This window comes from Pseudonaja textilis, chromosome 9 (genome assembly GCF_049901715.1).
Source record: "Pseudonaja textilis isolate UNSWEBS1 chromosome 9, rPseTex1.2, whole genome shotgun sequence".
Classification (NCBI taxonomy): Eukaryota; Metazoa; Chordata; class Lepidosauria; order Squamata; family Elapidae; genus Pseudonaja; species Pseudonaja textilis.
Genome location: NC_141998.1, coordinates 19,186,989 through 19,199,209, shown reverse-complemented (window position 1 = coordinate 19,199,209; position 12,221 = coordinate 19,186,989). Strand labels below are relative to the sequence as shown.

The window sequence follows — 12,221 nt, the reverse complement described above, 5'->3', positions numbered from 1 at the left end:
TGGGGTGGGAGCAGTTCGCAACTGGTGTGGCAGTCTTAATTTCAAATGTCCTGCATGCTTCGATAATTAAACGGGGGTGTTTGATGTCAGCAAATAATTGGGCAGGAACTATTTCTCCACTGTTTTACAGGAAATCTCCAATTACAGGACCCCAACCCAGCAGAAGATGGAAAAGACAGCAGGGACTTTGTATACCCCTACAGAGTAGGAGAAAACCCGAAAGAAAATTTGCACTCACGAACTACCATTTCTCTTCCCTTGTTAAACACGGCTTGTTTCCCAAGCATGAAATATTAATTCGCATTCAGACTCTAAGAGAAAGAAATCTAGGCAAGGCAGAAGGTGCAATTGTAACTTAAAAAACAACAGCAGTGACTATTAGTACGGATCCCTCAACCCACATCACGCAACAAGCAGTGGGCAGCTTTCTTACCGGAAATGCTTTCATTTATCCTAGTTTGCACTGCAGAAGGCAGGATGAGAAAAGGTTTAAGCTGCTGGCGGGACGTCCGTTAGAGTTTGGAAATGCGTATCAGATGCTTGGCGCTTTCCAGCTGTGAGAGCTTGAAAAATATCTACTAAATAGCAACAAGGGCACAATAGGTAGCAGCACCTACCTGCTCTTAGCTAATTTTTCCACCCTGCCCAAATATAAAAGCTTAGCAGAATTTCCTTAATCTCAACATTCGTGCCTTTCAGTAAATTTAGTAATTTAGTCAAGGTCACTGTACATCTTTGGACAGGTCTTCTAACAATGACATATGTGCAGATGGTGCTGCCAACAAACCATTAATGCACATCACCTCATCCAGAATATGCCGGCTTGCCAACCAGCCTATACAAACCAAGGTTCCCAGGAAAGGATCACCAAATATTGTCAACCTTTAGAATTCACACTCTTTAGAAGAGAGGGAGCTGGAAGGGACCTTGGAGGTCTTCTAGTCCAGCCCCCTGCTCAAACAGGAGAATCTATACCATTTTAGATAAGTGACTGACTAGACTCTTCTTAAAAACATCCAGTGATGGCGCACCCATGAGCCTTGCAGATAAGCTATTCTACTGGTTAATTGTCCTCACTGTTGGTTTCTCCTTAATTCCAGGTTGCTTCTCTCTTTGACTGGTTTCCAACCATTGTTTCTTGTCTTTCCCTCTGGTGCTTTGGAGAATAATCTGATCCCCTCTTCTTTGTGACAGCCCCTCAAATACTGGAATAGTGCTATCGTGTCACCTCCAATTCTTCTTTTCTTTAGACTAGCCAAACCCAAATCCTGCAGTCATTTTTCATATGGGCTAAGTTTTCAGGCCTTTGAACATCTTAGTTGCTCTTCTCTGAGCTTTTTCCAAGGTCTCAATATCATTTTTTGTAGTATGGTGACCAAAATGGGTTGCAGCACTCCGGGTGTGGTCTTACTAGGGTTTTATAAAGTGGTACTAATATTTCACGTGATCGTAATTCTATGCCTCTGTTTATACAACCCAGGATTGTATTCGCTTTTTTGGCTGCTAGTGCACACTGCTGGCTCGTATTCAAGCGATCATCCACTAGGACTCCAAGGTCCCTCTTACAGTTACTGTTTTCGACCCAGATCTCAAATGAAATACAATCAATTACAACTGGTAACCAGTTTCCCCAGCATGGGAGGTTTCGCCACCACCCGAAACAATTCATAAAAGAGCAACATGAGTTGCCAAAGGGGCCAAAAACTCCAACGCTGACTTTTCCCTAATTTGGGCACTAGGAAATTTTTAATTCCCATGCCTGGATATAACAGTTTGGTTTATGCTGGCAGGAGAATTCTGGGAGTTGAAGTCCACGTATCTGCGAGTTCCCAAGGTAGAGAAACACCGCCGTAGATGAGTGCAACATAAATGCAAAGTTGGCCAGGGGTTGAACTCTTCACTTACCCGGATACGCTTTGCTCGCCGCATGTCGTCTGCTGTCATCAGGCTTGGGGTAGCCACCACCGTCTGCTCCTGTGGCTGAAGCTGCAAGGACTGGCTTTCAGGCAGCTGGTCCAAAGAGGAGGATGTCTCTGGGGCCACCGGGGTCTGCTCTGGTTGGTCGAGTCCATTTAGGGTGGCTTGCCCAGCTTCGTCAAACTGCCCCTTACTGGCAAAGGGCAGCAAGTCCTGAAATTATAAACCAAGGATATTGTAGGAGATGACTAGATTGAACCTGAGGGAGGGAAGGATCAAACGCATCATCAGTCTTGAATCCCTTTATTTTTATTTTATTTTATTTATTTGTCAATTGTTTACGAGATAAGTAAAAGTGTATAGATAATTATGAATACATGAAATGAGTACATATAAGAAAAATAAAAGAAAAATAAAAGAAACAATAGGACAGGGACGGTAGGCACGTTGGTGCGCTTATGCACGCCCCCTACAGACCTCTTAGGAAAGGGGTGAGGTCAATAGTAGACAGTCTAAGGTTAAAGTTTTTGGGGTTTGTGCCCATAAGAGACCTAAATCCCGCCCACCTTGAATTCCTTTCACTCTTATCTACCGCCAATTTGCTTGGACCTTTAGTAGTTCAGATTCTTGCAGAGAACTTGCAATAAATCTTTATATTCATTTGGATTGCCTGGATTTTCTGATTTCCTTGATGCTCAACAGATAAGAGTCTTGATATACACCAACATCATTCGAACTCCTTTCTTTGCTGCTGCCTAGGCGCTGTTTGCTTATCAGAGTTATCATTTTTTTTCAGTTCTGCCCCTGATGATGCAATTGCAATGCCCACATTCAATGCTATAGTATCCCAAAAAGCAAAAATGTTGCTGTGATGACCTGGTGCGTGGCGCAAAAGCAACACAGTCAGATAATCAATAAGAGTCCCTTTATTAGCTCCAACTTTGCCCCCAATGTTCTGGTTACCTTCTGGCTGAAGAAAAACTCTCCCAGGAACAGCCTTTGGCTGCAGAGAATCAAGTCCAAAACGTGGTCAACAAAAACTGTAACTTTTTAAGTCCAATCAAGCCAAACTGAGGTAATTAGAACTCACACAATTGGGAAGACGCCAGGAACACAGATAAGCAAAGACAACACAGGATAAAGTCACGTTTGCTCCCAGCACATGCAACCGTCAGCCTTCAGTTCTTATAAACTTTCACCCCAGGTGTGGCTAATGGAGGGAATCAGGGCCCTTTCCTCCCCCATAAGCCATGCAACCCATGTTGCTCTCTTCTCCGTTCCTCCCTGCGTGCCCTAGGATGAAGAGGGGGTGGGCTTGGGTCTTCCTCTGAACTCCCAGTCCCTTGTTCTATCTCTCCCCTGCTCTGCCCAACCAGACTTTGCCCTTCCCCAGCCTCCTCCACAGCCAACGGAGCCACACTCCCCCTCCCTATCAGCTGTTTGTCTTCCTCCTCGGATTCAGACTCTGACAGGGGCATGACAGTTGCTTTGTTCTCTGGAAGGAAAAATAGGAGAAGGACCCCTCACCCTCGGCAAAAAAAAAAAAAAGTAGTTGACAATCATGATATGAGCTAATTTCCTGTGATCTTCTTGAGACTGGCAGTCAGAAAATCCAGTTCCGTGTTCTGGCCTTCTGTCCAGCTTCAAGGTTACTGCTCATTGCTGACAGAGGCCACTAACTAGCCAGCCATTATGCCAGACAGATTGCCCACTAGCCTGATGCCCTACAATCTAGAAGAGGCAGCTTTTTTTCTCCATAAACCACATTTCATTTATTATGGTTTTTTCTTAAACATTGTAAGACACATCGAATGAGAAAGCCATAGACATTGGGAAGAAATCATTCTTCTCTTCTTCTTTCTTATTTTGGTAGAGAGAGATGAGAAAGTTCTATTTGTTTTTAAAAACTGCAAAATAGGTGTCAATCCCGAAGGAACCTGGCTGGGGCCATCTTTGAGGCTTCACAGGTGCCATTAGATGGGAGGGGGAGGGAAATAGTTAGCTGGGGCGTTGTAGTCAAAATTAGAAGTTTTCCTGTGGGAACCAAGGTCATTCCAACGAGTGGCTAGGAGAGGAAGAGCAAAGTAACCAAAGTAATTGGCCAGCACCTCAACTGGACCATGTGACTGATGACTTTGGGGGGGGAGGGAGGAAAACTTTCTCCTTTAATTAGGTGAAAACCATGGGAACTTTCATAGCCAGTTTTCACCAGTTGTGCCCATATGATGTATCCAATAAAGTTGCTCTTTGAGGAATCAGAGTTCTGCTTTCTCAATGGGTGCATTACTTTGAACACTGATCTTAGGTGTTTTTTTTTAATGCCACCAAAATGTAGATGATACAAATGGTGCTGAGCAGCTGTTCCAGTTGCTGAAGACACTTGGCTTCAACACTTGGATCCACCAAGCAAACTCAAGTTCCTCCTTTTCGCAAAACTCGATTCACCCGCTCCCTCCAAGAATACCTGGCTCTCTTCTGCAGACTTCCCCCCATTTTCGTTGGTCACTTCCAAGCGCATGAATTTTGGAGGACGGCCAGGTCGCCTTCCTGGACCAAACCTTCGCTTCCCTCGTCCACGACCTCTGCCTCTTGCTCTACAAAACATACAGATTTCTGGGTTAGAGGATTGTGATGCCCCTTGTCATTCTTTGGGCACATCAGCTTAAGAAAAGGAGCAGGGACTGCGGCTCTCCATGGTTGGACTCCCACTTACCATCAGTCAGCAAGTTTAGGGATGATAAACAGGGTAGTCCAGGGGTTTCCAACTCCGGCGCCCCAGCTACTGGGAGCTGTTCCGAACTGGACCACCCAAAGCAGTTGGTTAGTGTGGAAGCATGCGATCCATTCGCAGGAGCGGTGTGCGCTCTTGCCTGCCACATGTGCAAATGGAGCAGTGCACGTGCTTCCCGTCACTCGTGGAAATGGAGCTGCACAAGCAGGCATGCCCACAAAGAACCATCCACTGTCCTCCCCCCTGCTGGTCAGTAAAAACAAGAAAGGTTGGGCAACTCTTGTTGTCTAACCACATCTAGAGAACTGTAGGCTCCCTGTCTTTAGCCTACAGTTTTTTATAGCCTAAGCTATAAACAGTTAAAAATGAAAACCAAGGAGAGACTATATCCTCTGATGTAAGGGTCAGCAACCTGTGGCTCTGGAGCTGCATGTGGCTCTTTCATCCCTCTGCTGTGGCTCTCTGTCACTGATCAGCTCCACAATTGATTGGGCTTTTGGTTAGGGCAGGTAGAGGAAAAAGAATGCTGCACTAGGAGGAGACTCTATGGTGGCGGCAGCGGACTTCTGGTTGGCAGAGAAAAAAAGGATGCCACACTAGGAAGAGACTCTATGGTGGGGGAATTGGACTTCCGGTCGCTCCTGAATTGAATGGGGGGCTTCTTTGAGTGGCTCTTTTGTGGCTCCTTGAGTGTTTAAGGTTGCCAACCCCTGCTCTGGTGGAAGGAACAGGAATGATGATATAGGAAGGGTCAGCCAGCATCTTGTTCTTTTATCAGAGTCTTAATTCCATGTATGATTTGTCTTGAGATACCCATCCGTCTTTGGTGGCTGCCCATCTACCTTCTCTTGGGCTGTCCATGCATCTTTTTTAAAGAATCTCCTAGACAGGTGGATTCTCAGCTTTTGTGGAGGGTGGAAAGGTGGGGAGAATCTAAGGAGGGCTTGGAGCTAACGGCTAATGGATCCTGAATGGGCAGCTGCCACCTTGGTCCTCCAAGCCTATGAAATGCAGAAATGCTGTCCTATCTCCTAAATGGCGCTGAAGGACTCCCTTCTTAAGGAAAGAGGAATGCATGCACCTGAGCATAACTACTATAACCCTCTTTGTTGGGAAACTTCTTGTTTCTCATGGACAGAAATTTCTGTGGAACAGTTCAATTGGATGACTGACAGAACCCTTGAAATACCTGCTGAAGAAGTCCAGCTTTTCATCATGGGAGTTGAGATGTTGCTGGAGCTGTTCGGAGCTCATGAACCGTCGATTGCACTCATAACACGGCCAGTTTTTCTCTTGTTCTCGGAGAACTGTGTTTTCAAGATAAACCAATCAGTAGTAAATATCTAGTAACCCCCCTATTGGAATGACTAGAGAAACCCACAATTTCAGCGTACAGGTTATATTTTATCTTCTAATAAAAAGCAGCCTCAGAAGGAGAAATAGAGTGATAAGTTAGACAGTGGACCCAAGAAAAAGCGGATAAAGATTTACACAATAGTTTGTGATTCCTTTATTCCTCCTCCTAACCAATGAGCTGTCTCAGTGGATTGAGCAGAAAGGCTGCCTTTGAAGTTAGACAAAGCTACAGCACTTCCTTTGCAAAAGGCCAAGCGCATAAGAGACAACTGCTATCAAGAGAAGAAATATCTTGCAGCTCCAAATTTTTACTTAAAATGTAAGATGTGGATACCTTTCCTCTCCTCCTCCGATACATCATGGATTTTCTGATTGACAAATTCTGCGTAGGAGGCAGCATACCAAACCTAAAAACGATAATACATTGAGAGGAGATTCACAGGAGGATTTTTTTTAAAAAAAGCTAAATAGAATTCGTGCCCATCCTCCACAAATTGCAGGCTGGAGAGGGAGCCCAGGGTCACAGAATCAATTTTGGGTCAAACCATGATTCAGCTCCAGGCTTCCTCAGCTCAACCCTTCCACTCTTTCTGTTCACTGAGCCAAACTAATCCACAACTTCTAGCATGTGATTATTTCATATGTGCTTTTATGCTTTGATGAAAGGGGGGTGTGTGTGTGTGTGTGGGAGAAATAGATTCAAGTATTGCATCTTCGTAAGCAAGCGTGAATTTCTGCCCGTGTTATGCGAGGGCTTTTATGCAAGTTAATCTGTAAGATTATGATTCGTAGAAGGTTTTTGGTTTTTTTAAATCGTATTTCCCATTTTGGGTGACCGAGAGATAGTATAAATGGCTTGGCTGAAAGTTTTAAGTTTATTTTATTTATTTTATTTGTCAATCACTTACAAAACAATAGGTATAAGTATAAACATGAGTAAGAATACAGAAAATAGGTCCAATTAAATGGGGACAATAGGACAGCGATGGGAGGCACGATGGTGCACTTATGCACGCCCCTTACAGGCCTCTTAGGAATGGGGTGAGGTCAATAGTGGATAGTTTGAGGTTAAAGGAGTGGGGGTTTGAGGATGTAACAACAGAGTCAGATAGTGCATTCCAGGCACTAACCACTCTGTTGCTGAAGTCGTACTTTCTGCAATCGAGTTTGGAGCGGTTTACATTGAGTTTGTATCTGTTGTGCACTCTTGTATTGTTGCGGTTGAAGCTGAAGTAGTCATTGACTGGCAGGACATTGTAGCAGATAATTTTGTGTACTACGCTTAAGTCACAAAATCTTACGCTTAAGTATACAAAATCCTCTTTTACTGACTGCCACAACAACTCACAGGGCACACTTTTTAAAATATCACCCGTGTAACGGGAAATGGAGAGAGTGCTGTTTTGTTCAGGGTGGCTTTGACAGGGGCTGACTCTGGATCACAGATCCTGCTTTTTCACGTTGGAATTTGCATTTCTCTCTCTGCTCTTTGAAATAGGGCAGAAAAGGCAGCCCTCTCTTTAGGGAACAGGAAGAGCCAGATGGTGGCACTTGCCTTGTGAATGCCTCCAGGGTTTTTTTTGTTGTTGTTTTAATGTTAAGCTTACAGCTTTCCCCCCCCAACTGTTCTCTCTAAATTCCATTTGATTTGCTTCTAATGAAAGATAAAAATAACTCGGCGATGACTGATTTTTCCTGCTTGCGATACCATATCATCGCCTACACAAGCCAAGCTGTAAACCTCAGAGGTACACTGACTGGGATGAATGATATCTTATTAACTAATTATTAACCCAGACAAGACCGAGGGAAAACAATCCCATATTTGGGGTCAGGTAGGACAAACAGCCAGCCAACAGAAGGTAAAGAGGGAATTTAAAAAAAAAAAAAACCAACAAAATAAACCAAGCTTGAGTATGCATTCCACCTTGGAGTTTTAATCAGGAGCATGTGTTTCGCTTAGTAACTGCAGTGATTCACTTAACAACCATTGCAAAAAGAACCTGCCATAAAATTGGGCATGAGTTACTTAACAACCACTTGGTTTAGTCTAAATGGAAATTCTGCTCTCAATTGTAGCCATTGGTTTGGAGTGGTGCGGTGGCCCAGAGGTGGAGCTCTCACTCCACAATCAGGAGGCTGTGAGTTCGATCCTAGGAAGAGGCAGATATTTCTCTAGGAATATATCTGCTGGGAACCCTCCCCCCAAAAAAACCTCAGCATTGGCGACTGGAAGAGCATCCGGCCTTTAAAACACTCTGCTAGCTCCATTCAGTTGCCCAGACTCCACCCCGCAAGATATTATGGGGTCGTTAAAAAGAAGATGATGATGATGAATTGTAGTCATTGGTTGAGGAATATCCTTACTATCAAGCAGTATTTTCCAAAGCTACACATTCCGAAAAACACTGCTACAAACAAAAGTTACAAGGAACAATGTGAGATGCAGAGAATGGAATTAGTAATATTTTTCCATATTTTTGGGGGGCGGAGCGGGGAGGGGGGGAATACCAACCAGATTTGTGTAAAAGAAGTTCTGTTAAGATAGTCACCTCGTACCTTGAGTTCTTGTTTAGGCTCAACATTTTTAATTGTAGTGTAGTAAATATGATGACCGTATTGATAGGCGACTAGATTTTGTTCCAGGTGATTCTGAGCAGGGCGCACAAACATCATCCAGTTGCAAAGAGCTTCGCTGGACAACTCAAACCAAAGATCCTCCTGTAGATCCCGGTCCTTCCTGTCACTTTTGTCAAGGGACACCTTTAGCAAAAAGGAAAAAGAAAAACACACATGTAACCTTCCAAGCAGCTGCCTGTTCACTGTTATCTTCCGTGACAAAGAACGTTTTTAATCATGCCATTTGAAAATGGGGAAAACAGGATTAATAGAGGAGAGAAGCCTTGAAGGTGATGAATAGCAGCAGATGGGAGGATATTTTTTTTTAGTCTGCTAATTGATCAACACAAAAAATAGCTAAGTTGTTACAGAGTACGTATATCAGCAGCGATGTCTTGGCAAGCGATGTTTACAAATCAAGTAGTAGGGCGGAAGATATACAAAGAATTCCTTGAGACCAGTATGGTCTGTGGGAAGGTGTGATAGAGACTTGGTTCCTGGTTTTCTCCAGAAATAAAAGCTTGCTTTAAAGATGGGAATTACAAAATCAACCTGAATTCACATGAGAAAAGGAGAGAAAGAGAGAGAGAGAGAGACAGAGAGAGTGAGACAGAGACAGAAAGAGAGAGAGAGAGAGAGAGAGAAGAAGAAGGAAGGAAGGAAGGAAGGAAGGAAGGAAGGAAGGAAGGAAGGAAGGAAGGAAGGAAGGAAGGAAGGAAGGAAGGAAGGAAGGAAAAGGAAGGAAGGAAGGAAGGAAGGAAGGAATAGGGAGAAATGGGAGACTTCAAGCATCCTTGTGAAATTGGGAGAAGCCAACTGTCTCCAAGGCATAGAACATGAAGAAGGAAGGAAAAGAAGGAAGGAAGGAAGGAAGGAAGGAAGGAAGGAAGGAAGGAAAGAGACATGCCCACAACACATGTTTTGTTGCTTTTGACAATTAGGGAATGTTTCATTAAAACGTGCTTCTTGGGTCCAGAATGCAAAAATGTCTGTGACATTCTATAAATACGTCTGTCTTACATCTGCATTAGCTTTCTCACATCTGATTGTCTATCCATGATTTCTGAGCCCACGGAATCCCTTTCAGACAAAAACTCATTTCTGACAAGACAATACGAAGGAAAATGGAAGGTAAGGGATTTACCTTCAGGTGAATATAGCAGTCCTTCAGCTCTGACAACCTGACCAGGGGTCCTTCCACAGGACCGAATTGCGTGCGCTTAGGGATCCGTCGCTTGGAGAAGACCCCTCCCAAGAACCGGTCTATGTAAAGCACCAAGGGGAGGCTGGCTCTGGCTCTGGTCAGAACGGGTCGGTTAGGGATGGGGTGCAAGGGCCCGTGCTTTGGACAAACCGAGGGGTGTGCGTTGTTGCATTCCTCGCACCCTGAAAGACACAGACGGCAGAGACACGATGTCAGCCCGCAGGTGAGAAAAGAACGATTTTAATAACAGAATTGGAAGGGACCTTGGAGGTCTTCTAGTCCAGCCCCCTATTCAAGCAAGAAACCCTATATCAGGGGTGTCCAACCTTGGCAACTTTAAGACTTGTGGACTTCAGCTCCCAGAATTCCTCAGCCAGCTTTGATGGCTGAGGAATTCTGGGAGCTGAAGTCCACAAGTCTTAAAGTTGCCAAGGTTGGACACCCCTGCCCTATATCATTTCAGACAAATGGTTGTCCAAACTCTTCTTAAAAACTTCCAGTGTTGGGGAGCATTCACAACTTCTAGAGCTAAATTCTTTCACTGATTAATTATTCTAACTGTCAGGAAATTTCTCCTCAGTTTTAGGTTGGTTCTCTCCTTGATTAGTTTCTACCCTGTTGCTCCTTGGCCTGCCCTCAGGTGCTTTGGAGAATAGGGTGTGACCTCTGTTCTTTGTGGCAGCCCCTGTGATGACCCAGGGTGGGATACAAAAGCAACAACGTCACAAAAACCAGTAAAGTCCTTTTAACTCCTTCAACTTAGCTTCAAAGGTCCAATTATCATTGACTGGAGAAAAAACTCCCCCACAAACAGTTGCGGAAAAGGAAGAACTAGGAAGAACTTCCGTTCAGACTCAAAATACAGATAAATTATAAATAGAAAAAAAAACCCAAAACAAATCACACTGAAGCAATTAAGGAGACAAGGCAGGATAAGGGCTGAAGATGTCCACAGATATCAAAATACACACACTGGGAAGGACGCCAGAACTCAGATATGAATTGAAAGAAAAAAAATATTTTTACACTTTGTCTCCAGCACTGGCCCATAAGCAGTTTGTCCTTTTAAACAGTCCTCACAGCTGCAGCCCATGAAGGGGATCAGGACCCTTTCCTCCCCCATAGACCACGCCATTCACGTTTCTCCCTTTTCCGCTCCTCCCTGCGTGCCCTAGGATGAAGAGGGTGTGGGCCTGGGTCTTCCTCTGAATGCCCAGCCAACCTGTGCCCTTCCCCAGTTTCCTCTACAACCTCTGGAGCCACACTCCCACTCCCTGTTGGCTGTTCCACCTCTCCTTCTGAGTCAGATTCTAACAGCCCCTTTCTAATGAACCTAGAAACTCCGAACCCAAGGGTGGGAGGCAATGACTTTCAAGTCCTTAACTAGCTACAAGTTCCTTGTTCCAAAGGGAATTCATTGTTTTCAAGAGTTCCTTGCTCTAGGATATCACCAATTCTAACTGTGAGATGAGTGGCATATCAATTTGGTGAATAAATAAATATATGGTCAGTAACTCAAGAGAGAATAAATGGAAGTGTTTTTTTTGCTCTCTGCCTTCCATATACTTATGTACCTGCACATGGTAGTTCCCCTTAATACAGCAACCTTTAATTTAAGGATAAAGAAAATCAAAATGATGTATTGAATTTGTATGTCACCAAAGGTTTCAAAGGGACACGGTGGCTCAGTGGCTGAGCTTGTCAATCAGAAAGGCTGGCAGTTCAGTGGTTCAAATCCCTTGCGCTGTGTAACGGAGTGAGCTCCCGTTACTTGTCCCAGCTTCTGCCAACCAAGCAGTTTGAAAGTATGTTAAAAAAATTGCAACTAGAAAAATAGGGACCACTTTGCTGCAAAGGTAAGAGCATTCCATGCGCCTCCGGCATTTAGTCCTACCGGCCACATGGGCACGGAGACGTCTTTGGACAGCGCTGGCTCTTCGGCTTTGTAACGGAGATGACCAGCGCCCCCTAGAGCTGGAAATGACTAGCACTGATGTGAGAAGGGAACCTTTACCTTTAAAGGTTTCATAAGTTCTGGAAGATTACAAGGTTTTGACTTACACAGGTCATTTGGGTCAAAGGGACGAGGTGGATCTGGATCCCATTCCTCCATGTCAGTGTCTTCCCCTTCTTCCTCGTCTTCATCTTCGTCCTCCTCATCTTCATCTTCGTCTTCCTCATCTTCGTCCTCCTCCTCTTCCTCTTCCTCCCTCTCCTCCTCATTTTGATCTTTTGCTTCCATGCTACCCATTGGGTTGTGCAATGTTTCAAGAGAATCTGGATCATCCACAGCCTCCATAGGAGGCAACGCTTGGCTGTGAACTGGTATTGACACCTAGAAAACACGGAGGGGGCGAAACAATATCAGAAACAGCCGGCTAGGAAAAACAGTGC

General features: G+C 44.5%; 2 protein-coding genes across 3 annotated transcripts in view; one reads left to right on the top strand and one right to left on the bottom strand.

The window, feature by feature from the left end:
• Nucleotides 1-12,221, top strand: part of ZBTB44 (zinc finger and BTB domain containing 44) — a 366,779-nt gene that overhangs the window by 165,857 nt on the left and 188,701 nt on the right. The gene's annotated exons all lie outside the window — the stretch shown is intronic.
• PRDM10 (PR/SET domain 10) overlaps nucleotides 1-12,221 on the bottom strand; it is a 58,304-nt gene that overhangs the window by 19,782 nt on the left and 26,301 nt on the right. For both annotated transcript variants that reach the window (XM_026709035.2, XM_026709037.2), the window contains exons 5-11: nucleotides 11,889-12,162; nucleotides 9,768-10,009; nucleotides 8,564-8,767; nucleotides 6,339-6,411; nucleotides 5,838-5,955; nucleotides 4,382-4,511; nucleotides 1,906-2,130 (exon numbers count right to left, since the gene is read on the bottom strand). In XM_026709035.2, the coding sequence (XP_026564820.1) occupies nucleotides 1,906-2,130; nucleotides 4,382-4,511; nucleotides 5,838-5,955; nucleotides 6,339-6,411; nucleotides 8,564-8,767; nucleotides 9,768-10,009; nucleotides 11,889-12,162 (1,266 nt within the window). The remainder of the gene's footprint in view (nucleotides 1-1,905; nucleotides 2,131-4,381; nucleotides 4,512-5,837; nucleotides 5,956-6,338; nucleotides 6,412-8,563; nucleotides 8,768-9,767; nucleotides 10,010-11,888; nucleotides 12,163-12,221) is intronic.